We start from the raw sequence: 18,058 nt of genomic DNA on the forward strand, positions 1-18,058 counted from the left end.
ATGTAGGTGAGGTGTGGAGGCCGGGGTACAGTCAGTGTTCTAATTTATCCCAAACACAAAGGTGTTCCGTAGGTTTGAGGTCAGAGCTACTTGAGATTTTCCAACCCATGTGAGGCAGACCTTAATGGACATGTGCATTGTCACGCTGGAACAGGTTTGAGTCTCCTAGTTCAAGTGGAAGGGAAATTGAATGGTGCCACATCCAAAGACATCCTGTACAATTGTGTTCCATAAAAATTGTCGTAAAAGTTTGCGGAAGAATCACATATAACTGGAAAGGTCAGGTGTCCCAATACTTTTGTCCATATCACTCCAGCATAAATTTTCTCTCTATAAATGCGCACACGTGTTTTTTTTTTTTTTTTTTTTTTTTTAAAAGCTTACTGAGATATAACATTTATTCACTTTTTAAACACATGTAGTTTACTTATTAGTTGGTAATTGTAATAAATGATGTGGGTATATTGTAGTGTCTCTACTTAATATAAGGAAATGATTCAGATTCTGAGCTACAAAGTGCAACTGCAAATTTATTGCAAGCTGAAGAAATGCTTATTTTTGTATCACAATCGAAATGTTTATCTCGCTGTATACAGTGCTGTGAAAAAAGTATTTCTATGTCTGGATTTTTTTATTGTTTTGCATATTTATCAAGTCAAGTTTATTTCTATAGCACTTTTCACAACGAACATTGTCTCAAAGCAGCTTTACAGAATTTAAGAGTCAGGGTGAACGGTGTGTATTTATCCCTGATGAGCAGCCATGGCGACTGTGGCAAAGAAAAACTCCCTTGGGTGTTATGAGGAAGAAACCCTGAGAGGAACCAGACTCAAAAGGGGAACCCATCCTCATTTGGGTGACCTCAAGAGTGTGATTATAGACTTTAACAATACAGAACACTGGAGAGTGAGAACTAACATGAGCACTGGAATGTAAGATTGAGTAATGATCTTTCTACAGTCTTATACAGTCATTTGATATTATGGAACCAGGAGCTACTGAGCAACTCATAAAATAGCTCAACATTTGTGATCATCACAGATCCAACACCAGCTTCTCCATGCCAGAGCCTTTATTAAACACTCAAAGAGGTCCAATGTCCAAACTCGGCCTTGAATGATACAGATCAAGCGAATTGTAATGTTAAACTTTACAAACAGAGCAAATACAAAGTGCCTTATTTATTATTATTATTTTTTTTTTTAAGTAATTTTAAAATCATGAATGAATTGTGATTAACTACATTTTTGGAAAGCTGAGTTAAATTTCACATGCCACACCCAGGCGTGATTACTGCCAGACTTGTTGAATCAAAAAAATCACTCTGTCTGACAATGTGCAAGCATTCTAAAAGATCCCAAAAATCAACACATCATGCCACAATCGAAAGAAATTACTCCGAAAGCACAGCCACAAGTCATTCAGGAGCTCATTAAAGAATTCAGAAAAACATCTAAAGAACGGCAGGCCTTACTTACCTCAGTTAAGGTCAGTGTTCATGATTCAACAATTAGAAAGAGACCCTTACGAGGGAAATATCAAGGTCCGTGACGTCGGAGTGACGTGGGGCCGCCTTCCCGTGGGCTCACCACCTGCAGGAGGGTCCGTAAGGGACGGTGCTGTGAGGATTGGGCAGCAGTCAAAGGCGGGGGTCTGCTTAGACTGCTGCCCCCGCGACCCGAATTACGGATAAGCGGGAGAAAATGAATGAATGAATGGGCAAAGATAACATTCATGGGATGTATCCCCAAGACCTCTGGCCAAATATTTTATGGACTAAAAAGACAAAAGTTAAACTTTTTGGAAGTTGTGTGTTTCATGTGGCATAAAACTAAGCTTTTCATAAAAGAACATCATACTAACAGTCAAATGTGGTGGTGGTTGTGTGATGGTCTGGGGCTGCTTTGTAGCTTCAGGACCTCAATGACTTGCCATAATTGATAGAAACATGAATTCTCCACTCTACCAGAAACTCCCAAAGAAGAACATCCGGCCATCAGTTCATAAGCTCAAGCATACTTGGGTTATGCAGCAGACCAATGATCCAAAACACACCAGTAAGTCCACCTCTGAATGGCTCAAAAAAAATAAAAAAAATACACAAAATTAAGGTTTTGGATTGGCCTCATCAAAGTCCGATGGGGATGCCGTGGCATGACCTTAAACAGTCCGTTCATGCTCAAACCTTCTGATGTGGCTGAATTCAAACAATTCGGTGAAGAAGAGTGGGTGAAAATTCCTCCACGGCGATGTAAAAAAAGACTCATTGGCATTTATGCCAAACACTTGACTGCTGTTACTGGGTGGTTATTACAACCGGTTATTAGGTTTAGGGGTCAATTACTTTTTTACATAGGGCAGGTTTGGACAGCTTTATTTTAACATTAATAAATGTCATTTAAAAATCATTTCAAAACTGCATTATGCATTCAGGTTGTCTTTTGTGTAATATTAAAATTAACTTGATGATCCAAATCATTAAAGTGTGATAAATATGCAAAATACTTTTTCATAGCACTGTAATATTGTGTTGCATGAGCCAGTGGATAGTAAAAAACAAATCTAGGAGATGATTTTGTAATAATGTTACCCTGAGCTGAAATATAATATAATGAAATATAATTGGGCCTGAAAGCACTTATGTTTGTAATCCTGCCTGTATTTTACTTTGTCTGCTGATTTGTAATTATTTTTGGCACATGATATAAGATTGTGAAATTTCAAGATTTTTGCGTGTCCTGGCATCCCAGGACGAGCGTGCTGCAAACTCGGGATCTCAAAATACCACCTGAATTATTGTGTAATCGTGCGCTTTATTTACTTGACAGCTTTCAAAGTATCAAGTCAGATATAATGTCGAAGTGATTTTTACTACCTATGAGTGCAGGCTGATTTATGAAACGAAGTAAAAAAGGGAAGTGGTGATTATTTCAAACCGTAATCGCTTTTACTTCTGCCCGTACCATTTGCACTATCCGCCCTCCCTCGGCTTTCCCCCTCTCAAAGTAGATTTGTTGTAGGTTAAAAATTTAGAATAGTTTGTGTTTGTGTCAGGTGCCCCTTACGGAAGTAGTGGAGCCGGTTGACTACGAGGAATATGTGAGCAGCCATGCCCCTATCGCTGAGCCCGGGCCACTCAGACAGCTCCTGGAGTTCCCCTCTGATGACCTGCAGCTCATCCTGCAGGAGAGAGAGTGCACCACGCTGGAACCTGCCCTGCCCGAGGAAGAGTGAGCGCTTTCACTAGACACACAGAAACATGTGTATATACAGAAGTGTAAATGTAATTTGATCAGCTGCTCTGTATGGATTAGATTTCCCGCTTCACTACATTCAGTAGATTATTATTAGACTTCGCAGTAGCTGTGCGTGACGCCAAGTTCCTTTGTGTCTGCAGTACACTGGATCCGAGAGTGAGAGATGCACTCGCGGTCTACACCGATGATTGGCTCATTATCCAGAGAAAGTAAGTGGGATGATGCTTTATTAACTTGCTTATGTGTGAGAAAAGAAAATACCGCTGCATTCCAGTAAATTCAGGATGGTGATTTGAAAAGTCCGAACACGTCGCAACCTAATTTTTCGCCCTCTGAAAAACATTGAATGCATCAGAACTGAAAACATCTGTGATGAGGGCTTTATATCTTTCTTTTCAACACGGTGAACTGTTCAACATCTAACAAGCAGTTAGGCTGGTTGATCCAGTGTATACAGTATAGCCCAGACATGTCAAACTGAAGGCCCCAATGCCACTTCCCCTCACAGATCCATTGCAATTATTTGCAAGGTAATATAATTTTTTTTATTATTATTTACTCTGTGGGCACGTTTTCTACGCTTCATCCAATTCAAATCAATGTTTTTTTGTTTTGTTTTTGTATAGCACATTTAACAATGGGCATTGTCTCAATGCAACTTTACACACAATGTGTTTAGAGAGAATGAATTAGATTGTCCTTCATAAGTGTAACAAACAAACACCAAACCTGAGTGAACACATAAGCGTGAGGGGACAGCAGAGTACAAATATCCCAGTTCACTGAACACTCTATATGCATGATCTTTCCAGATCTGCTCCTTCTACTGCTCCTAATCTACTGATAAAAGGCCTGACTAAATAAACATGTTTTTCAGCCTTGACTTGAACACTGAGACCGTGTCTGGGTCCTGAACACTAATTGGAAGGCTGTTCCGTAACTGTGAGGCTTTGTAGGAAAAAGATCTGCCCCCTGCTGTAGTCTTCATTATTTGAGGTACCAACAAATAGCCTGCACCTTTTTGATCTAAGTAGGCATGGGGAATCATAATGGTACAGAAGTTCACTCAGATACTGTGGAGCGAGACTGTTAAGTGCTTACGTCAGTAGTAGTATTTTATTAACAATGCGAGATTTGACGTGGAGCCAGTGTAGACTGATTCAAACAGGAACAATAAAACAATGCCTCACCCGACACACCCCTCCGGCTGCTCCGACACTCTGCATGTTTGGAAGCACATATCTGTTCTCATGTACACTTCCAATCTATCCTGAGAGTTGCCTGAGAACAAAACCAAACCCCAAACTTTCATGAACCGACAGCCAAGAAAAGATCCTGTTCAGGAAAATGTGCATTACGGCAGAATGTCATTTTCGCACTTTATTCTCCATCCTGTCAATCTTGTTGTTCATTAAATGCTGAAAGTGTTTGGAACTCTACTTTGACCCAGTAGTAAATTTGAACCCCCTCTATAGTTGAGTTTAACACCACTGGTATAACCCATTTACTTGTTTACTGTGATGACATCACTTGCTGAACTCGTGGTTAAGATGAACGTCCCGAATGGGACAGTGGAAATGAAGAACGGCAACCTTTGTCGAGGTCAACAAATGATCATTTAAAAGGCATGTGCTTCCTGTATTCAGTGCGTTAATACAGCTTTCAAACATCATCCAGAATTTGCTCATCCAATGCGAAACGATTGAAAACGCTTGCATCTTCGTAATGCCCATGCTTTTTTTTTTTTTTTTTTTTTTTAATTGACACCACTATAAAATTGCTTGTTTTGAGTTGAATACGTCCAATTACTAAATATTTAACCTTTTTTTTTTTTTTTTTTTTACGTTTTTCTCTTTCTCAGTCTACACCAAAAAATGTAAAAAAATATGATTTTTACTTCAATATCCACTTGGGAGTGTTTTCGAAATGCTCTGTTTTTGCAGACCTAAATGTCCTCTGGGCCAAAATGAAGAGAAAAAGATGTTTAAAAACGTATTATTGCTTCATATTCAGCTGCAATCTATTTAAGTTGGTTTCACAAACCAGCATGTTCCTAATGCAGAAAACAAATCATGTCATCGCCGCAAGCTGGTGAAAGAATATCGTTCTATTGTCAAACTGATGTTTGTACTGCAGCAGTTGACTGACCACCATCGATGTGCCTCACATTACAATAAAGTAAAGTACCAAACGTACAAATTATTTTCCTGCAATCTATTTATTTTTTCCTAAATCTATTTTCAGATTATACAATCTATTTTTTTTACTAACCCAGAAAATTAAATCTGCTTGTTTCTGTTGTACAGCTAAAGATTTGTCTGTTCCTGCATTGACATGTCAAGAGTTAAGTTATCACAGGAATATCACAGGACGGACCATGTAGTTACATAAAAATAATCCACGCGAATATTTTGCTTAAACCCCATACCATTTGTTCAATTTATTAATGAATCTCCTCTGTCCTGAAAACTTTGCCTTTCTGGGAAACATGCAAAGTACCGTGACTATAGGGAAATTTCCTAAACTAGAGGCTCCTTCCTTGACAAACCTTTTCTAACAGGCAACCAAACGGCCGAACGTTTTGATAATTTGATAAATGAAATTGTATTAGATTTTGTGGACCGCCTGCAATTATTGAGTTGTTACTATAAAACAAATAATATAAATCTCCTGTTCATGTTACACTCGGTACTGTCTAAGCCACACTGCTTTGCGGTTGCACAGAAATAACGCAAGCCTCACGAGATTCGAGAATTTAGCCGCACTGTGGTTTAAAGCACTTGAAACGAAACTGCCATGTATAGTGACTGTCACAATGGGTTTTCTGCCTTAGGTATCAGTGCTACAGTACCATCCAGAGTTCTCACAATGCTGAGAGGCACAGGGAGAAGCGGAGAGGGCTGGTTAAACAGACGTTCGAACTCGACGAGGCGGCGGCCATCGAGCGTTCGGATGACCAGGTAAGAAGGGTGGTCTTGCAGTCCTTTTGTCTTTTATGGAAATAGTGGAAATTTTATTAGCAAATGTAATGAAGGCATTTTTATGTTAAATTTTTTTTTGTCTAGTGCAGTAGGATAGTATTGCTTATTCTCCTTCGCACTGCTGATTTGTGTGCATATGCGACTTCATTAGAGTTGATGATACAGTGCACACACTAGGGATGTGCATCTCCATAACCGAGGCCGATGCGAATCACATCTAGATGCATAGCCGACGATATGATGCGTTAATGATACATATGAAGCAGCTACCAGTGCGATGCGATTCACCCCATCACGATGCAGTGCGATCGGATTTAGATTTGATTCAATGCAATACGATACAATGGAAAACTATATGAGTATACTTTTACTTCTTTGGTTCAGACAGAAAGCAAATCATCAATTTACCGCATTTTTCGGACTATAAGCTGCTTTTTCCCCACGTTTTGAACCCCGCGGCTTAAACAACGAAGCGGCTAATTTTTCCCGGTTTTACAAACTTCAAGCCAAAAAACTGAGCCCCTATAACAATAGACCAATGAAACTTCCGAACGGAAAAGAAAAAACGCACTTTACTTGTGTAAAGTACTTTTTAAACTCACGACGATGCCAAAAGAAAAACTCCCAAAAGAAATAGTTGTGAAAGGAAGGAGGAAGACGGTGAACAATGACTTTCTTGGTCAGCTACTGTTTAGATACAAGCCGTTGTAACGCGTTGAGTCTGGGTGAAGAGAGAGCTCACTAACTCCAGTTACAACAGTTACAAATCATATAAGCACAGACAGGTTTCCAAAACTCGTGCTTTTTTATTTTTCTTGGCAACAGTGTTACGGGTTAGTCAAAGAAACTTAGAAATGAGCATCAGAAAATAATAAGGACATATTCCTCGGCCTTGCACACATGCAGTAATAGCTACAAAAAATGCGGCGGCAGGCTATTCCCAAAATGCCGCTCTGCTCTTAAAGGAGCCACAAAATATTTCACCTGTTACACCGTGTAACAGACACTGTTTTTCGGTAAAGCCTGTATAAAGTTCATTAGTTTCAGTGTAGACACCTGCTGCTTATAGACAGGTGCGGCTTATTTATGTTTAAAATAAAAATCTTTGTCAAATGTATATATGGGTGCGCTTTATAGTCCAGAAATTACGGTACTTAAATGCCTTAAACGTGCTCGAGAAACAGTTCAGCGAGGAGAAATCAATCTACATATCAAATATTGGTCACAAAATTATTGGTCATTTTTTAATTAATAAAAGTATAGCGCATCTACTAAAACCCAGCCATTAGGGGGGCACAAGCCAGTGCACTCTTAGTGCCGGTCCCAAGCCCGGGTAAATGGGGAGGGTTGCGTTAGGAAGGGCATCCAGCGTAAAACATGTGCCAAATCAAATATGCGGATCACAAATGAGAATTTCATACCGGATCGGTCGAGGCCCGGGTTAACAACGACCGCCACAGGTATCGTTAGCCGACAGGGTACCGGTGGAAATTGGGCTACTGTTGGCCGAAGGAGGAGAAGGAGAGGAGGAAGACGTCTACAGAGACGGCAGGAAAAGGAGCAGTGTAGGAGAGTAGAGGTTCGGGTTGGTACTTTAAATGTTGGTACTATGACGGGTAAAGGGAGAGAGATAGCTGATATGATGGAGAGGAGAAAGGTAGATATGCTGTGTGTTCAGGAGACCAAGTGGAAAGGGAGTAAGGCCAGGAACATTGGAGGTGGATTTAAACTGTTTTATCATGGTGTGGATGGAAAGAGAAATGGTGTAGGGGTGATTCTGAAGGAAGAGTACAGTAAGAGTGTAGTGGAGGTGAAGAGAGTTTCTGATAGGGTGATGATCGTGAAGGTGGAGGTTGAAGGGATGATGATAAATGTCATCAGTGCCTATGCTCCACAAGTTGGCTGTGAGATGGAGGAGAAAGAAAGATTCTGGAGTGAATTAGATGAAGTGGTAGATGGTGTACCTAGGAAAGAACGATTGGTGATTGGGGCAGACTTTAATGGGCATGTAGGTGAAGGGAACAGAGGTGATGAGGAGGTGATGGGTAGGTATGGTTTTAAGGAGAGGAATGTGGAAGGGCAGATGGTGGTAGATTTTGCAAAAAGGATGGAAATGGCAGTGGTGAACACGTATTTTAAGAAGAAGGAGGATCATAGGGTGACGTATAAGAGTGGAGGAAGGTGCACACAGGTGGATTATGTTCTCTGTAGGAGATGCAACCTGAAGGAGATTGTAGACTGTAAGGTGTTGGCGGGGGACAGTGTAGCTAGACAGCATCGGATGGTGGTCTGTAGGATGGTTTTGGAGGCGAAGAAGAAGAGGAGGAAAGTAAGGATTGAAAGAAGAATAAGATGGTGGAAACTGAAGGATGAAGAGTGTGGTGTGAGGTTCAGGGAAGAGGTCAGACAGGGGCTTGGTGGTGGTGAAGAGGTGCCGGATGATTGGGCAACTACTGCAGGAGTGATGAGGGAGGCAGCTAGAAAAGTACTTGGTGTGACATCTGGAAATAGAAAGCAAGACAAGGAGACGTGGTGGTGGAATGAGGAAGTGCAGGAGAGCATAAGGGGAAAGAGGTTGGCAAAACAGAAGTGGGATCGACAGAGTGATGAGAAAAGTAGGCAGGAGTACAAGGAGATGCGGCAGCAGGTAAAAAGGGATGTGGCGAAAGCCAAGGAAAAGGCATATGAGGAGCTGTATAAGAGGTTGGACACTAAGGAAGGAGAAAAGGATTTATACCGATTGGCCAGGCAGAGGGACCGAGCTGGGAAGGATGTACTGCAAGTTAGAGCAATAAAGGATGGAGAGGGAAATGTGTTGACTAGTGAGGAGAGTGTGTTGAGAAGATGGAGGGAGTATTTTGAGCAGCTGATGAATGAGGAAAATCAGAGAGAGAGAAGATTGGAGGATGTGGAGTTGGTGAAGCAGGATGTAGATAGGATTAGTAAGGAGGAAGTGAGAGCAGCGATTAAGAGGATGAAGCATGGAAAGTCGGTTGGACCAGATGACATACCGGTAGAAGCGTGGAGATGTTTAGGAGAGATGGCAGTGGAGTTTTTAACCAGATTGTTTAACAGAATTCTGGAAGGGGAGAGGATGCCTGAGGAATGGAGAAGGAGTGTGCTGGTACCGATCTTTAAGCATAAGGGAGATGTGCAGACCTGCAGTAACTACAGGGGAATTAAGTTGATCAGTCACACCATGAAGTTATGGGAAAGAGTAGTGGAAGCCAGGCTGAGAGAAGAGGTGACCATCTGTGAGCAACAGTATGGTTTCATGCCGAGGAAGAGCACCACAGATGCCTTATTTGCTTTGAGGATGTTGATGGAGAAGTATAGAGAAGGACAGAAGGAGCTGCATTGTGTATTTGTGGATTTAGAGAAAGCGTACGACAGGGTACCGAGAGAGGAGTTGTGGTATTGTATGAGGAAGTCAGGTGTGTCAGAGAAGTATGTGAGGGTGGTGCAGGACATGTATGAGGACAGTGTGACGGCAGTGAAGTGTGCAGTAGGTACGACAGACTGGTTCAGGGTGAAGGTTGGACTGCATCAAGGATCGGCCCTGAGCCCTTTCCTGTTTGCAGTGGTGATGGACAGGTTGACGGACGAGGTCAGACAGGAGTCTCCCTGGACTATGATGTTTGCAGATGATATTGTGATTTGTGGTGAGAGTAGAGAGCAGGTTGAGAAGAGCCTGGAGAGGTGGAGATATGCGCTTGAGAGAAGGGGAATGAAAGTCAGTAGGAGTAAGACAGAGTACATGTGTGTGAATGAGAGGGAGGGCAGTGGAGTGATGCGGTTGCAGGGAGAAGAGGTGGAGAAGGTGGAGGAGTTCAGGTACCTGGGGTCAACAGTGCAAAGTAATGGAGAGTGTGTTAGAGAAGTAAAGAAAAGAGTGCAGGCAGGGTGGAGTGGGTGGAGAAGAGTGACAGGAGTGATTTGTGATAGTAGGGTATCTGCAAGAATGAAAGGGAAAGTTTATAGGACTGTGGTGAGACCTGCGATGTTGTATGGATTAGAGACAGTGGCATTGAGTAAAAGACAGGAGGTGGAGCTGGAGGTAGCAGAGCTGAAAATGTTAAGGTTTTCGTTGGGAGTGACGAGGATGGACAAGATTAGAAATGAGTTTATTAGAGGGACAGCACATGTAGGATGTTTTGGTGACAAGGTGAGGGAGGCGAGATTGAGATGGTTTGGACATGTGCAGAGAAGGGACATGAATTATATTGGTAGAAAAATGCTGAAGATGGAGCCACCAGGTAGGAGGAAAAGAGGAAGGCCAAGGAGGAGGTTCATGGATGTGGTGAGGGAAGACATGCAGGTAGTTGGTGTGAAAGAGGCAGATGTAGAGGACAGGGTGGTATGGAGACGGATGATCCGCTGTGGCGACCCCTAATGGGAGCAGCCGAAAGAAGAAGAAGAAGATAGCGCATCTACTAATAATTATTTACAAATAAATCTGTTGTATAACGATGCATATATGTTAAAAACGTTGCATCACATTTGTAACAGTGCAAATGAAGGTGAATCTGCTGCTAGTACAAGTGCCAAAAAAGAGAACGCTAATAAGGGATTGGAACTGAAAACCTGAGACACGTGTGTAGTTTGGTGTTACTTTTAAATGAGACGCCATCTTCCACTCCAGTTTTTGTGCAAAATGTGCTGTGTAGTGGTGTCATACCTAGAATTATACTACTGTTCTACACTTCGTACTACTGCATTTATTTTCTGTGGCTCAGCCCCAAACACTCTGTGCTGCACACATATAGCTTACATAGAAGTTGTTACCCTGGTTATTACCCTCAGTCCTATGCAGTCCCTGATAATGTTCTAGAACAACTATGGTTTATCTGATGCCATGTTCCCTACTATCAATCTGGGTTCTTCCACAAACATTATATAATGAGACCAATATGACACTTTAATTGCACACAGATTGACTTTATTTCACTAATTATTTGGGTTTAGAAAGAATCTGGTTCCACTAGGAGTAATTTAGGGGTTGTATTTTTACAACTTGGATGATGATTATGAACATGTGATTAGCAAGTGATTGCCAATTTTGTACGTGTTTTTAACTCCGATTTGAACGGACCCCAAAGGAAGCCCCGCCCCATTCCCTCATTTCATGTTAGTATGAAGTCTCTATTCGAATCTCGTCTCCTCTGATTTTTTTTTCCCACTTCGAAGTTGAATTCTGGTTCTCTGTCAAACTACAGTAAATGGGAATTGTTTGCAATCTTGACTTGACTTGACTAACATTATAGCTTTTTATACTCAATTCCAGGCTGGAGAATTGTTGAGAACTGCTGTAAACATTAGGTTTCTCTCATCATTCGGCTTAAAGGCTTTCCACCTTTCAGACCATTAAGTTTTACAACTTGCTAAGCTAAAATTTAATCAGCATTTTTTTAAATGAATAATTCCAATGCGTCGTTATAATGTATTTAAGCATTGCTGCTCCAGATTGCAGGTGTCCTGATTTGGTTGCTGCCCGTTTCTTATTTTGGATATAAAACTGAGTATTGTGGCCCTTTTTTTACTTCAAGGTAGCTCTTTGACTTCCTAAAAGCTGGCTCATGTAGCGCATGACACATTCTGCTATATTAACTAAAGAGTTACCAACAAATCACAATCCACGGTTGTCCTTGTGTACAGGATGATCTTAAGAGGAGGTCACTGTCTCTGGATGACACGCCACGAGGCAGCTGGGCCTCCAGTATCTTCGACCTGAAGAACTCCTCTGCCGACGCACTGCTGCCTAACTTGCTGGAGCGAACAGCTGCTGAGGACATGGACCACCGCAACACAGAGAACCGTCAGCAAGGGCGTCACCCTGACTTACTGGGGCTTTACCCAGCGCCAGATGAGGTCTGAGCTCTAATATATAGTATAAACCCTGACCAGGCATAACTTCATGACCACCTGCCTAATATTGTGTTGGTCCCCCTTTTGCTGCCGAAACAGTCCGAGCATTAACAGCATTAACTCGTCTGTTGGACCACATGGTCCAGCCTTCGCTCCCCACGTGCATCAATGAGCCACGGCCGCCCGTGACCATTGCCGGTTTACCACTGTTCCTCCCTCAGAACACTTTTGATAGATACTGACCACTGCAGACCGGGAGCATCCCATGAGAGCTGCAGTTTTGGAGAAGCTCTGACCCAGTCGTCTAGCCGTCACAATTTAGTTCTTGTCAAACCCGCTCAAATTCTTACGCTCGCCCATTTTTCAGTGTTATTCACTCACTGGTCATAATGTTATGTCTGGTTTATGTATTAGATACATAGATAGGATTGCAAGAAAAAGTTTGTGAGCTCTTTCCTGGATTTTCTGTATTATTACTCAGGTAATGTAGCCTGACTGTAAACTAACCAGTCAGTAATTGCGAACAAAAACAGTATTCGAGTGTATCAGGATTTGTATTTATATTATCTTAAAATGTATGCATTGATTTTTAGGGATCAGCACTAAAGACACCATGCTATTCAGTGAATGTTTCATGTAACTCTAGAAGCTCCTTCTAGTTTGGAGACATGATGCTAAGCAGTGATCTGGTCTGAAATGAGCAGACATGCACACACATGGTATAAGAACTCAAAGCATTGACGACTGAGAGAACTTGAAGCTCTTTTGAAGATTAGAGCTTAGTTGTTATGTGCACATACAAGTCCATCATGTTTTAGAGAATATTGTTGAAGATCTGAAAGCAGATTTGCTGCCCAACTAGGTGCTGTAAAAGCTTAACTGTAACCTGAATGAAGTTAGTTTTAGATCAATATTTTAATCACGTGCACCACCTTAGTAAAAATATGGCCTAATTCTAGATACACGCTATGGACAAAAGTTTGTAGACACCCGATCATTAGATTATGTAATACATGCACATCCCATTCCACAATTAGTCCCTATTCGTCATTATAATTAACCTCCACTCTTCTGGATAGATGTTCCTCCAGATTTTTGAGTCTGCATGGAGATTTGTGCTCATTCAGCCACAAGGGTGTTAGTAAAGTTAGCTACTGATGTAGGTGAGCTGAGTGGGGTGCAGCATTCCAGTTCATTCCAAAGGTGTTCAATAGGGTTGAGGTCAGAGCTCTATAGCAAGAGATATTCCACTAAACCAGATCTTCATGGAGCTGGCTTTGTACACAGGTGCATTGTCCTGCTCTAACAGGTTTGGGTCTCCAAGTTCAAGTAAAGGGGAAAATCTAGTTCTAGCACATCCACAGACATCCTATACAATTTTGTTACAATAACATTTTAAGGAAGAGCCACATATGACTGGGAAAGTCAAGTGTCCCGATACGTTTCTTCTGTATCTTGTATCGTGCCCCAGTTTCTTGAACTATATTTTAGGCAGCCTGTCTAAGGTTGTAAAAGAAATATAAATGAATCACGCTAGCTAACTCGCAAATTAGCAAGCCGACCTTACTGATGTGATACTCAGCTAATTAGTGGAGATGAAACGGACCCGGTTGAGATGGAGCTTTTTGAACCGGTTATGCCTCAAAAGAGCGTGGAACATCATCGATTTTATTTTTCTGGTCTAGAATTTTTACTGCATTAGCCACTTCACTGCTGGTGCCTCTTTGTATGTGAGTGTGTACATAGCCCTCTGGTGCCTGTGTCAATGTTGCCATGGCACTGTCACCATGGGGCTTGCTTGATTTGTCTGTATGTGTGTGGTGCAGGATGAGGCTGTGGAGAGGTGCTCGGTCCCTGAGGTACCCAAGGAACATACAGGCCAGAGAATCATGGTCAAGTGTCTGTCTCTCAAGTGAGTCCTCTGTGCACGTCATCTACGAATAAAACAAAACAAACAAACCACACTCTCCATGCCTTTCTTTACATATGCATCATATATCTCATCGTGGTGTGATGGACTCTGCTTTGTTGCTTTTCTAGATTTGAAATTGAAATTGAACCCATATTTGGCACACTGGCTCTATACGATGTGAAGGAAAAGGAAAAGGTATGCATATGTTGCATGCAGTCATTCTTGTTGCTGCTTATTGTGCTGCATTTGACCTTTTGTGATTCAAGAGTTGAAATAATTGAGTTTGAGTGAAACTTCTTGTGGTGGCCCCATAATTAAATGTCCTAACCAGTTTGATTCGTCTGGTCCTAGATTTCAGAGGATTTCCACTTCGACCTGAACTCAGACCAGATGAAGAACATGCTACGCCCCCACAACCCTCACACTGCAATCTCCACTCTCGCTCGCTCGGCCATCTTCTCCATCACAGACCCTTCTCCTGACATCTTCCTGGTTATCAAGGTACGGCCACTGGAGGGAGCAAAGGCTCAGAAAGTCATCATTGCTACACACATGGTTGGGTTGAAAGTGATAGACACAATCCTTATACCCAGTATAAAAATCGGATCTTGTTTGTACGTGCAAATACGGTTTATATGTATGTGTGTTTTTTTAGCTGGAGAAGGTCCTGCAGCAGGGAGATATAGGAGAGTGCTGTGAGCCATATATGGTCATAAAGGATTCCGATTCAGTCAAGGTAGGTGTGGCACAATGCTATTTATTTCCTCACGTGTCATCAGATGCACTCATCATCAGTGCTTGGTATAACAGACATGGGCAGCTGCCAAGAGCTGCATGTAGAGCGGGACGCCATTTAGCAAACCTTCAGGTGGACGTCATGTCAAAGAAGAACCAATCAATGGGCACCTAATCAAATGAACCAAAGATACTTCTTTCCATTTATGACACAGTAGGAGACTTTTATAGACTAATCACACATGCAGCATTATTACAGTCAACCTGTACTATGAAGTCATGCTAGTATTACTGGTTTGCCAGAGTAACCACGGAATCAGTTTGTGGGGCAGTTAGCGCTTTATTTTTGATAGCAAATACTTTTTCTTGCTTCTAAAATGAAACATTATGGAGGTAGAATGCTTGAATCTGAAATTTACTGGTGTGTGTATGCATCATATATCAGGTGAAAGAGAATGTACTGAGTATGATCTGTGGCAAAAGCAAGGGCTGGCATTCGGTCATGGGCCACATGCACGTTGATTTCTGGAACTATAGGCTATCGGCAAAAATACATACCGATAGTTTTACCGACTTGACTGTCTTTACGAGAGCGGCTTCTATAGGCGAAACACTGATGGCACGTGCTGTTTGTTTTTACACGTGCGACTGTGCGCTGCACGGAGAGCGCTGTATTATATTAGTTATTTATAATTTATTATTTAGATAATTCTATTTATTAATGAATATATTCATATTAATGTCATTTTGCACATTTTCATGATTTAGTACTGTTAAAGTTCAGTGCTATTTTACATTTAATTCACCCAAATGAGGATGGGTTCCCCTTTTGAGTCTGATTCCTCTCAAGGTTTCTTCCTCATAACATCTAAGGGAGTTTTTCCTCGCCACAGTCGCCATGGCTGCTCATCAGGGATAAATACACACCATTCACCTAAACTGTTGATTTCTGTAAAGCTGCTTTGAGACAATGTCTGTTGTGAAAAGCGTTATAGAAATAAACTTGACTTGACATTGAGTGTTATGATTAATCGGTTATCGGCAAGTACGTCCCACCTAGAATCCAGTCAAATCTGTAAAATCCACTACGTAAACTCCCCTCAACTTTGTCATGATGCTGGATATGCGAACGTCCAGTCACCAGTGGTCTCTCATGTCTGTGGAACACTGTCATGATACACCTTTAGGAACTCTCACGCTTACCAAATGCAGGAGAGGAGGTGAAGCTTGTGAAGGCTTGGCACTGCATGCCCCAAGCACACATCATATTTTCCAATGATTTCTCAATTACAAAACTGCTGCAATATTTGCTGTCTTTTTTGAAATAACCAAAGTCCAGTAAACTTGGAGAGACTCCCCAGTAGCATGCGAGCTCCTGTCTGATTTTAACAGACAACCTGCTAACCTTCTCCTGCTTCTTTTTCATGTGTCTGAATGTCCTTATGGTGTGTGTGTGTTTGTGTGTGTGTGTGTGTGTGTGTCTGTAGCACAAGGAAAAACTTGAGAAACTGAAGGCCCAGGCAGAGCAGTCATGTAGCCGTCTTGGCCGTTTCCGAATGCCCTTTGCCTGGACGGCCATCCACCTTTTCAACATCGTCAGCAGCGTAGGGGGGCTGGAGCGCTCTGACTCAGACTCCGACACAGGTTACTTTCAACAATCCTACTTCCTGTGGTACACATTTGCTCTGGTTTACCAGCTTTCTATCTATCTATCTATCTATCTATCTATCTATCTATCTATCTATCTATCTATCTATCTATCTATCTATCTATCTGTCTGTCTGTCTGTCTGTCTGTCTGTCTGTCTGTCTGTCTGTCTGTCTGTCTGTCTGTCTGTCTGTCTGTCTGTCTGTCTGTCTGTCTGTCTCTGTATCTATCTCTGTCTGTCTGTCTGTCTGTCTGTCTGTCTGTCTGTCTGTCTGTCTGTCTGTCTGTCTGTCTGTCTATCTATCTATCTATCTATCTATCTATCTATCTATCTATCTATCTATCTATCTATCTATCTATCTATCTATCTATCTATCTATCTATCTATCTATCTATCTATCTATCTATCTATCTATCTATCTATCAACACACAATAGCAATGTTTGCATCATCAATTTATAGTCCTGGTCAGTCCAGTCTCACCTCCACCTTTTCAGCATGTAATAATTGGATTTTTTTATTTTTTTTGCCATATTTGAACAGATGCATTTGCAAATACATGTTAGTTTTTGCATGTTTACTGTAAAACGAATAAAACACATTTCTTGTACCTGACACATTATGCACCTTTCTTATTTGTACCCCTATACATAAACTGTTAGATGTTAGGACACTTTCTCAGGCTCGGTGTAAATATTGGCTCTACGTCAGAGTAAAAGACAACAAAATCTATCTGAGGTGTAATTGCAGACTGTAACAGGGTTTCTAATAAAGCCTAATAAAGGGATGGAAAACCCATCCAAGTGCCCCCATAGGGTAGATGCACCTCACATTATTGCATGAAGCACCAATTGCATGCTGAAATGTACAATCTTTCTGCATTGGGCAGATTATTTAGGGTTTCCCTCTTATTCACTCACAGAGCGCAAGGGCACCTGGACTGAACGGAAGAAGAAGGGATTGGAGCGGATGAGTGTCGGGGAGGACATGTGCAACTTGACTAACTTCCGGCCGGCCACACTGACAGTCACCAACTTTTTTAAACAGGCCAGTCAATTTTCTTATAGAGTTGCATAGGATAAATGTAACTCTCTTCTAGAGGTAGTGATTGTAGATTGTGCTGCAAATTAGATTGTACGTCAGGCGCATGTGGCGCACCAAACCGGGCTTCTAGTGCTTATCCTTTGTTCTTAATCTAGCCGTATATATTTTATTGGTTAAATTGCAGAGAGAATGCGAGTAACTTTTTTTGAAACTGTTTTGTTAGCGAGCCTTCAACCGGCTGTAGTTTATGCTACCAGTTTAGGTACGAGTACCAAAACCTGCTATCAACTGCACTGATTGGAGAGGCTTGTGTTATTCAATAAATGTTTAACATCTTTTTACTTAACTGTTAGATTTAATGAGATGAAGGGGGAAAAAAATTAAATTGCCATCATATTTCGGCCATTTTAAATATCGGCATCGGCCAGAGAAAACCCATATCGGTCGACCTCTATGCTCGATGATTATCTGCTTTGAGAGGAGATGGTGTTCCATTCTGAATGTGCATGCTAAATAATAATTCATATATAATAATAATTCATAATAATGAATTCAATAAAAACCAGAAATAATTCATCACTGTAGTGATAAAAAGGTTTGCCAATAGAACAATTTTT

At 41.5% G+C, this 18,058-nt stretch overlaps 1 protein-coding gene across 10 annotated transcripts in view; it reads left to right on the forward strand.

Moving 5' to 3' along the window:
• The window catches only part of dock6 (dedicator of cytokinesis 6), a 55,005-nt gene that overhangs the window by 8,111 nt on the left and 28,836 nt on the right, over nt 1-18,058 (forward strand). For 8 of the 10 annotated variants that reach the window (XM_083524259.1, XM_083524254.1, XM_083524257.1 and 5 more), the window contains exons 3-12: nt 3,055-3,230; nt 3,398-3,466; nt 6,091-6,217; nt 11,894-12,106; nt 13,930-14,015; nt 14,144-14,210; nt 14,367-14,516; nt 14,671-14,751; nt 16,238-16,394; nt 17,320-17,448. In XM_083524259.1, coding sequence (XP_083380385.1) covers nt 3,055-3,230; nt 3,398-3,466; nt 6,091-6,217; nt 11,894-12,106; nt 13,930-14,015; nt 14,144-14,210; nt 14,367-14,516; nt 14,671-14,751; nt 16,238-16,394; nt 17,320-17,448 — 1,255 coding nt within the window. The remainder of the gene's footprint in view (nt 1-3,054; nt 3,231-3,397; nt 3,467-6,090; nt 6,218-11,893; nt 12,107-13,929; nt 14,016-14,143; nt 14,211-14,366; nt 14,517-14,670; nt 14,752-16,237; nt 16,395-17,319; nt 17,449-18,058) is intronic. The other 2 variants (XM_083524256.1, XM_083524262.1) reach the window with 1 other exon arrangement.

This window comes from Silurus aristotelis, assembly GCF_946808225.1.
Source record: "Silurus aristotelis genome assembly, chromosome: 21".
NCBI classification, from domain to species: domain Eukaryota; kingdom Metazoa; phylum Chordata; class Actinopteri; order Siluriformes; family Siluridae; genus Silurus; species Silurus aristotelis.